This window comes from Chelon labrosus, assembly GCF_963514085.1.
Source record: "Chelon labrosus genome assembly, chromosome: 10".
Taxonomy (NCBI): domain Eukaryota; kingdom Metazoa; phylum Chordata; class Actinopteri; order Mugiliformes; family Mugilidae; genus Chelon; species Chelon labrosus.
In genome coordinates this window covers 9,725,314-9,742,082 of record NC_140360.1, presented here as the reverse complement: position 1 = coordinate 9,742,082, position 16,769 = coordinate 9,725,314, and the positions used below count along the sequence as shown (strand labels likewise).

Here is a 16,769-nt window from a genome sequence, read left to right as displayed (position 1 = left end):
TAACCCCTTTGCTCAACCCCTCTCAATCCATTTTATGACGGGGCCGGATTGGGCCTATCTATTCTTAGGTGGTTGCATAATACATTTTTTTTTTTTTTTCTGACTGGGCTGTTATTCTGATTATTAGTAGTGACGTGTAGTTCTGGGAACTTGAGGCTCATTATCTCCTGTGGTTCTCTCTCCCAAAGGGATACATTTATTTGATTTCTTCCCACTGGCAGCTCATTTAGTACGTTTAAGTGAAGTGTGAACTATACACTGCAGTTTAAACTACACAGTTAAAGAGATCGTTTTTGTAAAAGAAGCAATATTGTTGTTTGTCATAGTTTTAATTCTTTCGATTTTTCTTCACACCCTCCTTGCAATATTGTGGACCTTGTTATTGGTGTATTTTTTATATTCCCTAGTCTATGGCTCTTAATGAAATATAAATATTAGAAAGAATAAGAAAAGTGTTGCTCCAGCAGGCTGACTTCTCCTCCATATATTGCAACTGGAAGTGGAATGTGACTGACGTGATGTCTTTTTGTCCTCCACCTGCAATCACCAGCAGTTTATGTCAGTCTGAATTAGCCAAAAAACAACTGGTAGATGTTAGTATACAGAGTGACTAATGAGCAGGGTAGAAACAGGTGAGCAATGCAGGTGGTACTGGCGGCTGGGAGTAAAAGCAGAGAAGACAGAAGATTTGCAAGATTATGTCTCGTTGTGATTTCAAGGGTTTGCAGTAATATGTCAAAGCCCACACCATCTTCTTGCCTTCTAAATAGCCGCAGCAAAGAATACTGAGTCAGTAGATGAGCGTCCACCTCACGTCTCAATTATTCCCTGTACTGTAGTGCAGAGTCATCGCTTAGACAAGTTTTTACCAGCAGCCAAGATTGCTTGTGGGACAGGGATGCAATATGGTCCAGAGCAATCTATCCTCGTGTCAATATGTCAAAACACCATCATTCCTTTTTATAATGTTTCTGATTGTTAGCGCAAAGCCTCTCTGACTGCACTCCATTTGGTATATAGTACTGGGAGTCTTTCCCAGAAGCTTGTTATCATGGATGATGAATAGTAGACAAGGTACCACACTGGATGACTTGATCTGTGATACCATGGTTTTATTGGGCATTATGCATTTTTTATTTTTTTTTTTCTTCATGCAGGAGCTGGAGCTTAACGCTGCCACATGGCAACCACAGAGGGAATAGCTTGTTGTATGTTTTACGTTCAACCACCCTCACTAAAATTTTGAGTGAATTTTTAAAAAGTAATAAAAACAAGAAAGGAAGGGTGCCTAGACTAAAGAATATGAAATTAGAATAAAAGAGTGGATAATTAAAATAAACTGATAGTACAGCTACAAACTTAATTTCCTTTGGGAAGGTTTCCTTAGCACAATAGCATTATACATTGCAGCACAACCTTTAAATTCACAGAACTACAACTCTAACAGAACTTCTTAGATCCAATTTCTTGTTTCACTGGTATCTATGGCAACATCTAGACAGGGCATAACATTCCGGTTACTCCTACGAAAAGCCAGTTATTCACACTATCGGCATCATCACTTCAACGTGGTGGACTTGTGAAATCATATTAAAGACATTTATCTAACAGTGAGCAAGAGTAATTGCTCTTCAATTATGAATTGTGTTTTTTAATCACGGAAGGCTGGCACTCAGGACAATCTGCTAATTGCTTTATCCCTGTAGGCATCCACTCACAGTGAAGTGATGAGACTGCTGATGAATCACATGTTGTCTGTACATGCAGGGCAGATGATGCATAAAGCAGTATGTATTTTTCGAGTGTTGCCCACATTGGATGTCATTGTTTTGTTTTTTGTTTTTTCGTTCACAGAGCTTACATTCACATGGATTTTCAATGAGTACCCGTCATTTGTCGTCCAGGACACGCGGCGATTCGTGTCCCAGAAGACGGGCAACCTCTTCATCGCAAAAGTGGAACCCTCTGATGTAGGGAACTACACCTGCGTGGTCACCAACACGGTCACCAAAAGCAGTGTTCAAGGGCCACCCACACCTCTCGTCCTGCGAGTTGACGGTATGAAAAAAGAAACTTAATGAACATATGCACAATGGAGAAGTTTTTTTTTTTTTCCAGAATAGAATTTGAGGTAGTACAGCTTTAAAATTATAGGTGCAACGACTTTAACTAGCGATTACCTGGCTAGCAGTGGCAAATTTATGCGTGGGTACCATAGACTGTATATAAATATGGACTACACCTCCTCCTCCTCACTTAACTTGCATTGGCGCTATTTTCCTGGGATATGGGCGGCGGCATCTTGACAGTTTGGCGTCAGAGTCTATGCAGTACGGCAGTAGTGCAGCCATGTAGAGTTGCCGTTGACCCACCCACACTTCCGCTAGACTCACTCGTGTCATCGCTTCATTAACACTACGCTCTGCTCTACCTCCACCAGTTACAAAGAAATGTTGGATTGTGCACTGCAGTCATATTCTATTTTTTTCCAACTGTCATGGCCCTACGGGACCGCTTCACAGAGCAGTTGGCATGGCAACTTGTAGTCATCATGGCAACACATCCCAGCGTTAAATAACTAATTAACTAACTAAAACCAAACTTATCAGAAAAATGGACACACATCAGTATTATATTATTTCACGTGTGTGGGGGGGGGGGGGGGGGGTGACCTATACTTTGAGGAGTTGCTCTGTCTATGGTCTTGTACCCTGTTTATGTCTGTCAATTAGGACCACAAAAAATGTTTTTTGCAGGTCTGTTTTGCACTGTACTTACTGGTAATTAACTAATTTTATATCATAATTACGAGAGGGGTCAGAAAAAATACAGTCTCGTATTTTCTCCCAAGACATTTTCCAACCTAAGAACTCAAAGAGAGCTATAATTTCTGAAAGCTTTCTTATTTTCAGACAGCGTCATAGAAACTCTGTTTTGATCTTGTTTAGAGTGACCTTTTCAGGCCCTGAGCTGAAAGAATTCCCTTCAGACATACGTGGCTTCAGGTCTGTGTTTTCTCTTTGTTACTCCAGGTGTAATGGGCGAGTACGAGCCAAAGATCGAAGTGCAGTTCCCTGAAGTTGTCCCCGTCGCTAAGAGCTCAACTGTCAAACTGGAATGTTTTGCACTTGGAAAGTACGTCCCACTCTCCCGTATTATGCCACAATAATAAATACACCATGAGTTGCTTATTGTACCAGTGAAAGCTGCATAGTAATGTGTAGAGACCATGTTGAGGGACTTTGAGAGTACATTTCAGACTTTAATGACTTAGTCTTGTGCCGCACACACAGAATACAAAGGGAAGAAACGCTCATATTAATGAAACAGTGACATGCCACACTGCTGTTATTCATTATTCACTGGCATCATATAGCTTACTTCTGCTAAGCTAAGCTTGCGTGCTCTGTGTTGTCTTTAGCCCAGTGCCAACCATCAGCTGGAGAAGAGTGGATGGAGCCTCCTTTGGCAGGAAGGTGGACATAAATAAAGCCAGTGGAGTTCTAGAGATCCCTTATTTCCAGCAGGAGGACGCAGGGATATACGAATGCGTGGCTGAAAACAGCAGAGGGAGAAACTCGGTTAAGGGAAAGCTTTCTTTCTACGGTGAGTAGGAGGATGTTCTCTCTGACTTTGATCTAAAATGTGCTTCACAACTCTTGTCTTGGGTATGAAGTCTTCCTCAGTCTTCCTCTTTACATATCATGTACTTTTAGCAAATCTTCCACCAATTGATGCATACCCTCATTTAAACCTCCCTCAAAAGATCACTGCTGTGAAGCGTGATAGAAAATCTTGCAAGGAAAAAATGTGGATTTGGTGTGAGTATAGCAGAAGGTTTTATTTGTTGTCAAGCAATATGTAGCTTTTATTAGAGTCTGTATAGAACTGCATCATATAGGGGGAATGCGGTAGTAAATTAACCTATTACCACTAGTTCATTTCTGACAAGCTCTTTATTGTGCCAGCAGCTAACAGGGGGCTTCAGTGCTCTCAGATTTACACCACCTTTCAGGGCAAGGTGATTTTTTTCCCCCTTACCAATAGTGGACTTATAGCCCATATTCTGAGGAAGCTTTTAATGGCCCTTGATGAGGGATTTTAATGGCTTCTCTCGCCATTATTTTGCAGTTTATGCATTGATAATGTCTGCCCACAAGGCCCTATTAGGATGCGCTTGACTGAAATCAAATCTAGATATTTTCTTTCCTGTGAAGGGGCATGCCTTTGATATGATAATACAGATTTTTTGCAGCACCTGTGGGTAAGATGAAATGCTCAAAGTACCTGTAGGTAGGCTGAGGACAAAGCATGAGTTACTTTGTAGTGTACCATCACTATGTAGAAGGCTTTAAACAAGGTAAAATGCTAAGACGCCGTTACGGCCATTTTGTAAACAAGGCCATCATTTTTCTGCAGCTCGCAGCACTAAGTATCTAATGGCCTCTCCTCCCCTTTGGGGTTGTGGAAGCCATGTTTCTCCTTGTAAGATTTAAGTCCTGTCTCACCTCAAAGCCTCATACACTGACCGGCTGCCAGGTGATAAAAATCTGTAATCTCATTTTAAACTCCCATAGACAGGAGCATGTGGGACATCCATCAACTCTATAGAAGGGGGAGAATCAATATGGGGATGTGGTGTTTGCCACGACCAAACAGCACGAGCACAGTAACAATAAAGGGTGGCCTCTGTTTTTTTGATTTCCTCCTTAATTGTCCTTCTGCTGTTCCCGGGGATTTAAGACATGAGCTCATGGTCGAGCTGTTTGCTGCTTTTAAATAGGCTCAGACACAATCAGCCTGAGTTTGTGGAGAAGCCATTTATAACTTCTGTGACATCAATGTCCTCTCTGTCGGTCTGAGTTTATCAGGATATTGTTAAGGAACTGTTTCTATATACTGATGCGTTTACTTAATTCAATTCATATGCCAAATGTGTTCCTTTCATTTTTCTATTCCTGAAAAGATAACAAAATATTATCTCGAGTGTCTTATATTTGACTGCTGCAAGCCTTTTTAATATTACTCGAGCGAGTCAGAATGTATTCTTACTAAGTCAAATGCACTTAAGGAAATGCATGTGGCACTCCTTGCGAAGTTAGGAATTAATCACCAACACACTGCTGAAGGCAATCTAATGGTTTTATGATTTCATCTTTTAAACTGACAGGAACAAAACTTCTCTGACAGGATGTGGCGGCTTGCTTCTCTTTCAAATCAAAACTCAGATCTCCGTCTTGGCTCCTTACAACTACGTGCAATTTATTTAAACAGATTCTCTCATAACATTATGATGTGGAGAGACTTTATTGTATGTGGGAAATATAAAGAGCGACTATTCTAAATGTAAGAGCTTTGGCTTGCGCGTAGGTGAGTATTGGCCCTGCTAAAATGTCCTTGACATAGAAAAACCATGAACACATTTATCCAGTTATTGTTGTTACATTATCAAGACTAGGCAAGCAGATAGCCAGACTCACAGACTATCTTTCTTACCATTCCCCTTGAACCCGGCAGAGAAACTTGTATTTATGGTGATGTTTTTCATGATCCATAACTCTTCTCACACTGTCGGCAGAGATAAGATGCCAGTCATTTATGTGACAGTAAGACCAGCTTCATAAATATAGAGGAATATTATCAATGGATTTCTGATGTTTCAAGTGGCACAAAGCGAATATAACCTGTGTTATAAGTGCATTGTTAAAAAAATGAATTGCAGCCCTTTCATTTTTTGCCTCACAAGAAATAAAATATGCTCAGTAAACCGGTATATGGCAATGTCAGACTGGTTGTAGCAAACCCTGTGTTGTATTGTTCAGCTTTGAACCCTTAAAGCCAGTGGTCTCAGCCACATACAATTGATTTGTGCTTGTGATAACCTTATACAGTCGTTTACATTTAAATATTTTCCAAGTAGAGGTCAGCGTCAGGTTAATTGGAAGTGGATTTATGATTCGTACCCCGATGCTTCTCTAATGAACTAATTGCCCGCTTGGTTGACTCATTGATTTATTCTAAAACTGCTGCTTTCTGGTAATACCAAAGCATCTGTGCAGCGTTAAAGTAAAGTGTCCATTTAGAATACGTGGTTTTGTGACCCCCCGCAGCCGCGCCACACCTGACGGACAAGCCTCAGGATGTTCAGAAGACCATCGATGACACTCTGGTGTGGGAATGCAAAGCCAGCGCCAAGCCCAAACCCTCGTACCGCTGGCTGAAGAACGGAGAACCCCTGGACCCCATGGAGGTGAGGGATATGTCTTGAATTGAGTTTTTGATGACCTAACAAATGAAAACATTTCCTCAATTCACTCCACCATTCAACGATGTTCCTCTCCCAAAAGCAACAGATAAAACAAAAAGTCTGATTCCAGGTGAAGTCACACAACCAGTGTGCAACAGTGTTCACCGGTATTGGCCATAGACTGTATATAACTATAAATATGACAATGCATCCCCACTTCATTGCATTGGCCAAACTGATACTAGTTTATTGGGGCTATCTTGCGAGTTTGGAGCCAGAGTCTTCGCAATACGGTCCAAGAGTGGAGCCACACAGAGCCAACATTATTGATGACCCGCCCACTCTTCTGCCAGACTCACTCCCGTTTTCATTTAATTAAAGATCAAAATCAATGTAATGTTGGATTATACACTGTACTTATGTATTTATAACATTTTTCCTACTCTCAGGGACCTACGGGTCTGCTTCACAGAGCAGTTGGCAAGGCAACATGTAGTCATCATGATGTCATGTCCTGTTTCTATAGCATCAAATAACTACCTAAAACGCCACTTTTCAGACATTGAGTATATATTAGCATTGTATAAACTACCTAAAATGACAGAAACAATCCTTGAAAAAAATATATTTGCAGTGTATCTTAGTGTTTTAGTCCCATCCACTAACAAAGAGGGGTGGAGCTTATGACCTATACTGCAGCCAGCCACTAGGGGGAGCTCTACTTGCTTTGGCTTCACTTTTGAGGAGCTGCCATGTTGTCCATCTTTATAAATAATCTGTGGTATTGGCAAATAATGAAGAATGCTTGCAACAGAATAAATAGAAGGATCTTACACTGACTGTATGACTATTGTTGTTCATAACTTAGCTGCTCACAAAACTCCATCCCGAGGCTTTGGTGCTAGGCAATATGTGTCGCTGTTGAGCGCAAGAATAATATAAGAACAGCCTCACTTATGGTCTTTGTCAATAAAATGAACAGTCAGCTGGTCCAGAGATCTGTCGTTGTTGAGTACAACAACATCTTTTCCGGATACGCAGCAGTCTTCTCAGGGGAATGCCACCTCTGCAAAATATTCGCAGCTCAACGGTTCATACTTGCGATTGATTGTTTTCAACATCTTTACAAACCTAGGCTTTTCGACCGTGTAAATGGGTAATACGGCTTCCACGCTATGAAATGCCAGCGCTTCTGTAATTTCCTTCCATCTGTGCCCTGTCTTGTCGTACGGGGTGACACTGGAAAATGAGGCATCGGAAGTTTGCAGGTCTTTAGTTGTGGTTTTGGAGGTGGGCTCGGAGCGAGCATCAGAATGTCATAGAGACATTTTCACTGAGTGGGTTTTTTTTTTTTAGGTCCTAAAAAACACAGGCAACTCAAAGGAAATTATGACAGCCAATGTCACCTGCATTTGCAGAGAGTTGTTCAATTCACATTGTTCAAACACAAAAACTCTAACTAACTGCAGTAATTCAGTAAATTGCCTACTCCGTCTTTGCTTTGGATTGTTGTCATTACACTGTTATCTACTGTGTATTTATGCCAGAAGCTATCAACCTTTCCCCCCGACACATACATATGCCCATATGCCCCGTCTTTGATTAACATCAAATCTTACTCAGGTGTATTTTGCCAACAAGCACTTTAAACCTGCTCAAGGCTCGATTTTACCGATTTTTATTTAAATCTTTTTGCTCGATTGTCAGCGCTGTTTTCACGACAACAAGCCTTAAGCAGTTCAGTCAGCAGAGATGAACGCAATTTAATGTGTAAAATGAAAGATGATACGATTACAGAGTCATTGTGCTTAAAGGACACATCTTGTGTAACTGCACAGTTTCGCCGGATTCATTTTGCTCAGAAGCGAGTAACGCTTCCAAGTCCCAGGCTTTTACTTGGCAAGAACGTGTCACTTTGAAATGGCTGTATTTGCTTGGGACTAAATTTGGCATCAAAAGTACAAGTGTGTGTGCGCGTGTTAAGGGAGGGTGTTTGTATGTGTTTTGCAAAGAAACCAACAAAGTGATGCCATTTTCTGCCTGTCGTCAACCAGGGACTTTGTCAACAATTTAGCGCTCAATCTCTCCTATCTGCTACTCTCAATTTTATCATTAAGTCTCTTTTCTCCGGGGAGGGTGAAAAATGCCTTATTGTCTAAAGTGCATTTCACATTTAGGCAATTTGCCTTGCTTTGTGTTATTGTGCTGCTGGAGTGAGCGTTCCCTCTGCCTAAAAAGAACAGCTCCAGTGAATCACAGTCATGGCTTGGGTCAGTGTTTGGGTAGGGAAATGAGCCCAAAAGCGGGATTGTTGGACATGTGTTTAAAGTAATTAGAGAGCTGCATTTAAGCGAATAAGCACTGAAGAGTATTCCAGAGTAGGGGACTCTTTAATGGTTTGCTGTAATGACACAGAAGCAGTAATCAAGCATTTTCTATTGCCGCTGGAGGGGTCTGGAGCCTATCCCAGCTGTCACTGAACGAGAGGCGGGGTACACCCTGGACAGGTCACAGGTCTATCACAGGGCAAACTCATCTACGGTTAATTTAGAATCACCAATTACCACGCATGTATGAATGTGGGAGGAAGCTGGAGCACCCGGAGAAAACCAATGGAGGTGCAGGGAGAACAAACTCAACACAGAAAGGCCAAATCCATCACCTTATTGATGTGCGGCATTAGTGATACCCACTCACTCAAATTTCAAGTTCCTCAAATTTCAATTTGTGTAAACAGACATAGCTGTAATGAACATTTCATCTCTCTGTCAGTCACCGCTGTCGGATATTCGGTTCATCTGAAGGGCCGACAAAGGTCACTAAATCTATTTGCCGCACATCCCTAACCACGGGGAACACTTATCACTCCACCTCTGCAACTCCGGTATTGATTTGTAAATAACAACATAAAAATACCTTTACCTTCGGCGGCTAGCCAAAGTAACATATTCTCTGTACATGTGGCTATATTAATGAGGCGAGGTGTTACCATTTTCAAAATGCCACCGTCAACCGCAGCAACAGTAAATCAATTTCCAAACCCAAAGGTCAGCAATGTAGAGAGAGAGAGGGAGACGGAGAGGAAGGCCAAGGGGGCCATTTGTTATTCCTCATTAGAATGGATCAGTCTACTCCTACCTCTCTATCTCTCTCTCTCTCTCTCTCTCTCTATCTCAGCATCTCCGTCGCTGTCTTTCTCTTTCTTACGCTCTCTTTCAAGATTTTCTCTTCACACTTTTCCCTCTCTTACCGTCTTATTTTTGGGCCCCGTCCAAGGGAATTAAATGGCGGAGAGGAGGGCTGTCACTTCAAAATGTCACCCCGGCGAAACAAGGACTCGTGCTTGTGTTTTTCCACCACAACATCAGCTCCCCCTTTTAGTAACATACATGAGGATGTGCTTTTCTTACCTGCCATCTGCACAGTTTCTCTAGAATGTATTCAGTCCAGCCTCTGCACTGGGATCAGTACTTGTATCAAGCATAATTAAAGATGCTGACAAGGCTGGGGAAACACGCCATTTGTCTCCAATGCTAAAGAGATTGTGACAGAGTCACCACTGAATCTCTGAAGGTTTTTCTTTTAACGGGGCACTGGGTACAGGATAGTGTGGCACCAGGCCATGCACTTACACAGATCTCGTTCATCTCTTTCATCCCCCTGGGCCCTTGCACTGTGTAGCCTTAAAAAGGACTATCTATCATCTATTCAAAGTCACCATGGTTCCTCTATCTCTCTTTATAATTCTTTTTTTTTCCCTTCAACACACATATGAGCACAAAGTCCTGGCCAAAAACCCAGGGACTTGTTGTGTTCCACTTGGAAACTGCTGAATCCACCCACACCCAGGACCCCCTCTGGCGGCGACTTTTGCGCCAGGTCAGCCATGTGTCCATCTTGTAACTGGGCTTCAGAAAGGACTCTATTTGAAAATACTCAGCAGTGTCTTTGACTGATGTTAAGGGACAGTCCTTGTCTTTTCAAGTGGCAGTGCTGTAATGATTCCTAACGACAGACAGACTGGCGGCAGCACCCTCCGGACTACTTTGTCAGTGACATTAAAAGGTCTGGCTACACTCAATGGAAAGATCAAGGACGAGAACAATGAGTGCTGCCACACTCAAATTGACATACGTATAAAAAGGGAGCAGAGAGAAGTGCAGAATTCTGTAAAGGTCAAAGGAGCACTGGGGAAAGAAGAACTTTTTCAGGTTCTCTTATTACTATTTGTGCTTTGTGTAGGTGTTTTTCAGTATTAGCATGCACTATATTTATTTTTAAACTAACAGAATCACACGCTGAGCTTTTTTTTTTTTTTTCTCTGCAAGCTAACACTATGATACTCGGTGGAGTACAGAACAGAGCTTCCCGCATGGCTCTGCTTATTCCTGATTAATTCCTAAGAGGTTTGATTTCAGCCATCGTTTGATAATGTCTGAGTGCTATGTTAAGCAGAGGGGGGTTCATCAAGTCACTGCGGGCCTATTAAGACCACAGAAAATTAACAATGTTTCAATTATCAACCCCCCGAAGGAGCGAAAAACGAGCGGCTAAGGCAAGAATTAAATCAGGCCGTTCATCAGAATGAACACACTTGGCGTCATAGTGCTTAAAGTGGCCATATATAGACCTAATTACCCACCACAGAGCCATTTTGGTCCGGCATTGTCTTATTATCATATATTTTGTCACACAGCTGTGCCACTAATTGGACTGTTTATAAGCTTCTCTTGTAAAAAAGCATTTTCTCGCAGTGTTACTGAGAACTAACATTTACATCGGCCGCGTTTTATTGATCTAATCCATTCAAGTTCCACAGAAAACAATATTTTAAACAGTTAAATTACTTCTAAAATAAATGTAGAAGTAATGAAACCCGTTAAGTAAAAGCTGAAGGCAGCGATATTGCTTAGTTTTGGTGCTTTCGGTACAGCAGGGAAGCAATGGTGGAAATAATTCTTTGACCCCGTGCTGATTTTGTAAGTTTGCCAACTTACCAAGAAATGAACGGTGTATAGTTTTTAATTTTAACTGAGAGAGACCGATCCCCTGCCAACTTTGTGTCGGCGGCACACAAATTAGTCCTGTCACTTTAAGAAGGTGCTCCTAATCTCAACTCGTCGTGTTTATAAAAGACATCCAGTGTTTACGCCTCTAAGGGGGGGATGGGGGAAGCTATTTGGTTTGTTTAATAAAAGAACAACCTGAATGACTTCTGTTGAGATGTGGCGCTATGTGGAAAATAAAATTAACTTGACCTTCAAAGGCGGGGCCGCCCTAATATAATTGTAGGGGAAACACTGACGCCTGTCCACAGAATCAATGTCTTCCATTCCAACCTCTCTATCGCCGTAGGCAAGACCGAGGGGCTATCAAAAGGACATCAGGGACAAGATTGTAGACTTGCACAAGGCTGGAATGGGTTACAGGAGCGATTAATATGGGCAATTAATTTCTTCATCAAGGGCAAACTTACAAAAACAGCACGGGGTCAAATAATTATTTCCCCTAATGTATGTGTCACCGCTGTAATTAAGACTGTCATCCTCATAAAGGTGTAAAAATAAAGCTGCTTAGAGTCCCGACGATTACATCGCTTTGTTGACGTCAGACTTGAGTAGGTACAAAGAAGAAGATTTGTGAATTGAAATGCTCATAGAAATTCTAGGAGCCTGTCTGTTCTCTTTATTATGTTTGTATAATGATGTTTTTTTATGAACACATGATGGTCCTGGGAATTAATTTCATACGCGCTGAATTATTGCCCGCCATGGATGACACTCCTCCGAGCTCCGAGGATTTTCTTAACAGATGATTGAATATAAACCTCAGATGGTAGTGGGCAATATATTTGCACTCTAGCAGCAACCACTCAAGCTGCCTCTGCTGCTTCTCCAAATTTAGTGCCTGCTTAGTGTTTGTTGTCAGGTCATTTCAGCTGCTTCCATTTTGAGTCATTTTGATGTTAAATGCATGTTTGTGTGTGTGTGTGTGTGTGTGTGTGTGTGTGTGTTCAGCAGGACAGGGTTCAGGTGAATAACGGAGCACTGACCATCAGTAGCTTGAACCTGGCTGACATCGGCATGTACCAGTGCGTGGCAGAGAACAAGCACGGCCGCATCTTCACCAACGCCGAGCTACGTGTCATAGGTAAGACCAAAACACGCAAGACTTTGTTGATTCCTCGAAATCCTCTCAGTGGAGTTAAACTCGAGGCCGTGTCTCTACACCCACATTCGTACTGGCAGAACATTTGCTACAAATGTCAGCAACTTTTTTTGCCAAATGATCACCGATATATATTTATTTTGTTATTGCTCTTTTCTCGTTTTAAAACTAGTTGAACAGACACCGAGTGACTGTCCTTTTTTTTTTTTTAAATCAAATGAAATCAACTTTATTTACCATGTGTATATACACCGATTAGGCATAACATTAAAACCACAGTCCTAATATTGTGTAGGTCTCCCTTGTGCCTCCAAAACAGTTGTGAATCATCAAAGAATGGACATTGTCCTTCTGAAGGTGTCCTGTGGTGTCTTTGGGTGCCATGGGTTGAGGGAGGGGCCTCTGTGGATCATCCCACAGATACTTGATCAGTTTGGATCTAGTGAAAATGGAGTCCAGGTCAACACCTTATTCTGTTTTTCATATTATTTTTAGTTGTTCCTAAAGCGTTTTTGTGTGTGTGCCTGTGTCAGGCTGCATCCTGCTGGGGATGTCCATCAACGAGTGTCATTGCTATGGGGTGGGGGTGCCTGGTCTGGTCTAGGTGGGTGCTACATGTCTAAGTAACATCCACGCGAATGCCAGGTCCAAAGGTTTCCCAGCAGAACATTGAATTCTTAGATGGTCAATGTTATTTACTTCTACTGTCAGTGGTCATAATGTTGTGGCTGATCGGTGTATACACACCCATCCAAGTGAGCATGCTTATGGCAGTGGACAGCCATGCAAGGTGCCTGGGGAGCAGTTTTAGGGGTTTTGGGTGCTTGTTTAAGGCAACGCAGACATGAACATAGTAAGGATTGAATTCACGGTTCCAAAGCAGCTTCTCTAAACACTGCTCCACAGCCCCAACACTTGATGCTTGTCCATCAGCTGGGAAAGTCAAATTGACTGATTTGCTTGGGGCAGATCAGATGTGTGCAATAAGAGCAGATCAGGATATCAGAGTTGCATGTTGTCAAGTTAAATTTATATTATTTAAAGTAAACCAGATCGTGTTTCTCACAGTACTACGGACTTCAGTATTTTCCAGGAAGGCATTAGACAATCTCTAACTCCAGTGAAGTTTTTATGCCATAAAGTGATGGACATTTAATTTATTTTATAGTTACTGACTGGAGAAGTACATAATTATGGACAGCAAGCTTAATGTCAAAGTTTAGATAACCGACACTGCAAAGAGGACTAATTGCAAATTAAATGCAGACCTTTATCTTGCAGACTGTACTGGAGGCATTTTATATAAGCATGTGGTGAAAGAGAAAATGTTGTTTTCCATCCTTGTCTAAGCACACACGGCGCTTGCTTTGGCAGTTTGACACAATGGCATTAGTAAAACAAACTATTAGGAGTCTGTCAAAGCTGCTCCCTGACAGCTGCTTTAGATGCTCTGTGCTTAAAAACGCACTTAATTTTGATTAGCAGCTCAGCATAAAACAACTGCATGTGCTCTCTGCAGGCAGGGTTGATAGTGAAGAGCTCACACAGCCACTGTGCAGGTTTACTCTTAAATGTGTTGGTCTAAAGCGTGGTTTATGCCTCTGAGGGACGTAGACGGTGTAGCCTACACGCATAGGTTACGTCGGTGCAAGCCGTTTATACTTGTGTGCTCGTCAGTCTGTCTTGCTCTGTAAAAACGCCACCCAAACGCTAGTCGGAGCTGTGTCTTTTTCACCAGTCGGGTTAATTCTTTCCTGCTTCACTTTCAACAATGGCGACTTTCGCTTCGTCGATTCCTCCATGGGTTCCATCTTCATTGATCCAAAACAATCAATACGAAAACTGCGGATATGGCGAATCAGACGGAAATAATCAATCACAGCTCTTGCACTCTACGTCGCCGCAACGCGTAGTTACAGTTCTGGGGAGGTGTACATCAGGCTACGCCGTTAGGGTCTGGGTTGTCACCGTAGGCGTCAAATTGATGCAGGGGCATAAACCAAAATGCCAACGTTTGCCATAAGCGTCCTTGACCCTAGTCTTTGCGGTTTGACTTGCACCATTGGCACTATGTTGAAGAGGCCACGAAGGGTGGTGGTGAGAGAGAGATCACTCTGGTTGGCTGTTCAGCTTAGTGAGCAAATGCCTGAGAAGAGAAACGGATGGGAAGAAATTAAGCAAACGATTAAGTTAGGATGCTCTTGTTTTCATCTTTGTATTAACTGGGTTTGTAGCTCTTTCTGGCTACCTAGCTTCTCAGCTAGTCCTAGCTCATCTGGCCGCCCCTTTTAAGTGATCAATACAGACTATTGCCACCTGCTACTGTGGAGAGCACATGCAGGCACAGAATAACCTGGAATCCATAAAAATGTCCATGCCCACAATTATTTTTTTCACGGAAGGTTGGTCTGGAACCACTCCGTTGGGAACTGATTATGCTCCTGCAAAGAGCCGCCAGGATAACCGACCAAATTGATTGGACAGGCTTTATGTGGTGTTGGACAGAGGAATAACAACAACGTAGTTAACAACATCATCTGTGCACAGTGGAGTTATAATTGATGAAAGAGCTGGTGCTTTGCTCTCAGTTATTTTAAAGTAGGCCGTCTGTATTAAAGCCAAATCTTAATAGTCTCGAGCATTGTTATTTCAAATGCAACAGTCACAGTAGGGTCCAAAACCAAAATATGCTCGTCACAGTATTGCAGAACTTCACTGAAGCTGGAACCAGTAAAATGTTTTGTAGAATAATCAACTTATCAATCGATCATCAGGCATGAAAATAGCCAAATGATGGAGACTTTGATTGCTGTATTTGTTTATTACGTAATGATCACCAGGCTGTTTTAGTTTTCATCCTTCTGCGCGCAACCAGAACTTTTTATCTACTCGTCAAACACTCATCTCAAGAACAAAGTATGGCCAGCATAAATTATTCTGCATGTTAGCCCACCGATTCTTTTTTAAAATGTGTTGTACCTTGCTACTTTTTTTTTTTAAGACACACAAGCAACGAGATTTAATTAAACCATAACTCAAACCTGCGCTTTAAGATATGAGTTCCTATAAATTCCGCCCATGTGTTTGGAGAGAAGACGAGTATGACAAATACTTGTTGTGTCGCTGGAGAAAAAGCTGGCATTTCACACATAGTGTCAGGAAATAATTGCAAGGAGCAAAGTGTGCGTGAGCGCAAGCGTATCATCCCATGTGTGCGCACGTGTGTGCACGTGCGGCGGCATACGTCGGCAGGTGCTCAGCCTTGTCACTGGCGCCAGGCTGTGTATTCACTTTGAAGAGCGTTCTGCTGAGTCGGTGCGCATACAAAACAGCTCCAGACGACGGCGCCTTAGTAATTAAGGCCTAAAGGAGCGGCAACAAAAGCCTCCTTCTCCTTTTACGTTCTCTCGTTTTTCGCTTCACACAGTCCCACAGTTTAATTCATAATGCATAATGTCCTTCTAAGGAAAATTCACAGAACTGGAAAAACACCTTCTATTCAAATAGAATATCTTCTTGTGAATGATGTACCGTGTCTGCTCTGCTGCATTTGTGTGTGCAGTAGGCTCTGTCTCTGCATGTGTGCAAACAAGTGCATATGCGTGTGAAAAGAAAAAAGATGTGAGAGCTGAGAGCATGCAGGTCACTCCTAATGGATGGAGTGACCTGCATGTTTTAGAAAGCTCCTCCATTCTCTTCTGCAGTAGTCCTACTCCCTTTGCTCAGTTGGTAAATTAAACCTCTCTTTTTCTGTTTTCTTCCTCCCCTGCCTCCCTTATAATATTCACATCCCTCTCTCACCTGTCTCCTCGTCAGCCATCGCCCCAGACTTCTCCCAGAACTTGTTGAAGGCCCAAACTTTGGCCCGACAGGGTGGCGACGTTCTAATCGAATGCAAGCCCAGGATGTCTCCTCGGGGCGTGATTTCATGGAGGAAGGGGAAAGAAGCCCTGAGAGAGAGCCACAGGTACCAGGTTTCTTTGTGTAAAGCTCTAAATGTGTTGTGTGTGGAGCCGCAGTTGTTTAGTTTGCCTGCTTTACTTGCAGAATAGTATTTCATTGACTTGTTATTTTATGTTTCCCTGCTTGATATTCATGGTGACAAACTGCAGGGAACAGAATCACAGTGTGACACAATGCAATTTGAATTGCATAACACGTTCTGCACTTTTCTCCCTCTACATCTACATTTCTCCCCTGAACTCCATTGTGCATTGCTCCTTTGGCTGTGCACAGAGCCGGATTCTGCACTGTTTACTTAAGGTAATTGGGCATTCCTAGACTGCCGCACTTGGATCAATGCACTGATCCATCAGCTCATTAGCAGCATGTAAGGCCTGGAGGGTCATTAAAG

At 42.3% G+C, this 16,769-nt stretch overlaps 1 protein-coding gene across 1 annotated transcript in view; it reads left to right on the top strand.

Moving 5' to 3' along the window:
* Nucleotides 1–16,769, top strand: part of cntn3a.1 (contactin 3a, tandem duplicate 1) — an 88,572-nt gene that overhangs the window by 43,741 nt on the left and 28,062 nt on the right. The window contains exons 6-11 of the mRNA XM_084554317.1: nt 1,855–2,058; nt 3,033–3,135; nt 3,422–3,606; nt 6,111–6,250; nt 12,268–12,397; nt 16,232–16,382. Coding sequence (XP_084410443.1) covers nt 1,855–2,058; nt 3,033–3,135; nt 3,422–3,606; nt 6,111–6,250; nt 12,268–12,397; nt 16,232–16,382 — 913 coding nt within the window. The remainder of the gene's footprint in view (nt 1–1,854; nt 2,059–3,032; nt 3,136–3,421; nt 3,607–6,110; nt 6,251–12,267; nt 12,398–16,231; nt 16,383–16,769) is intronic.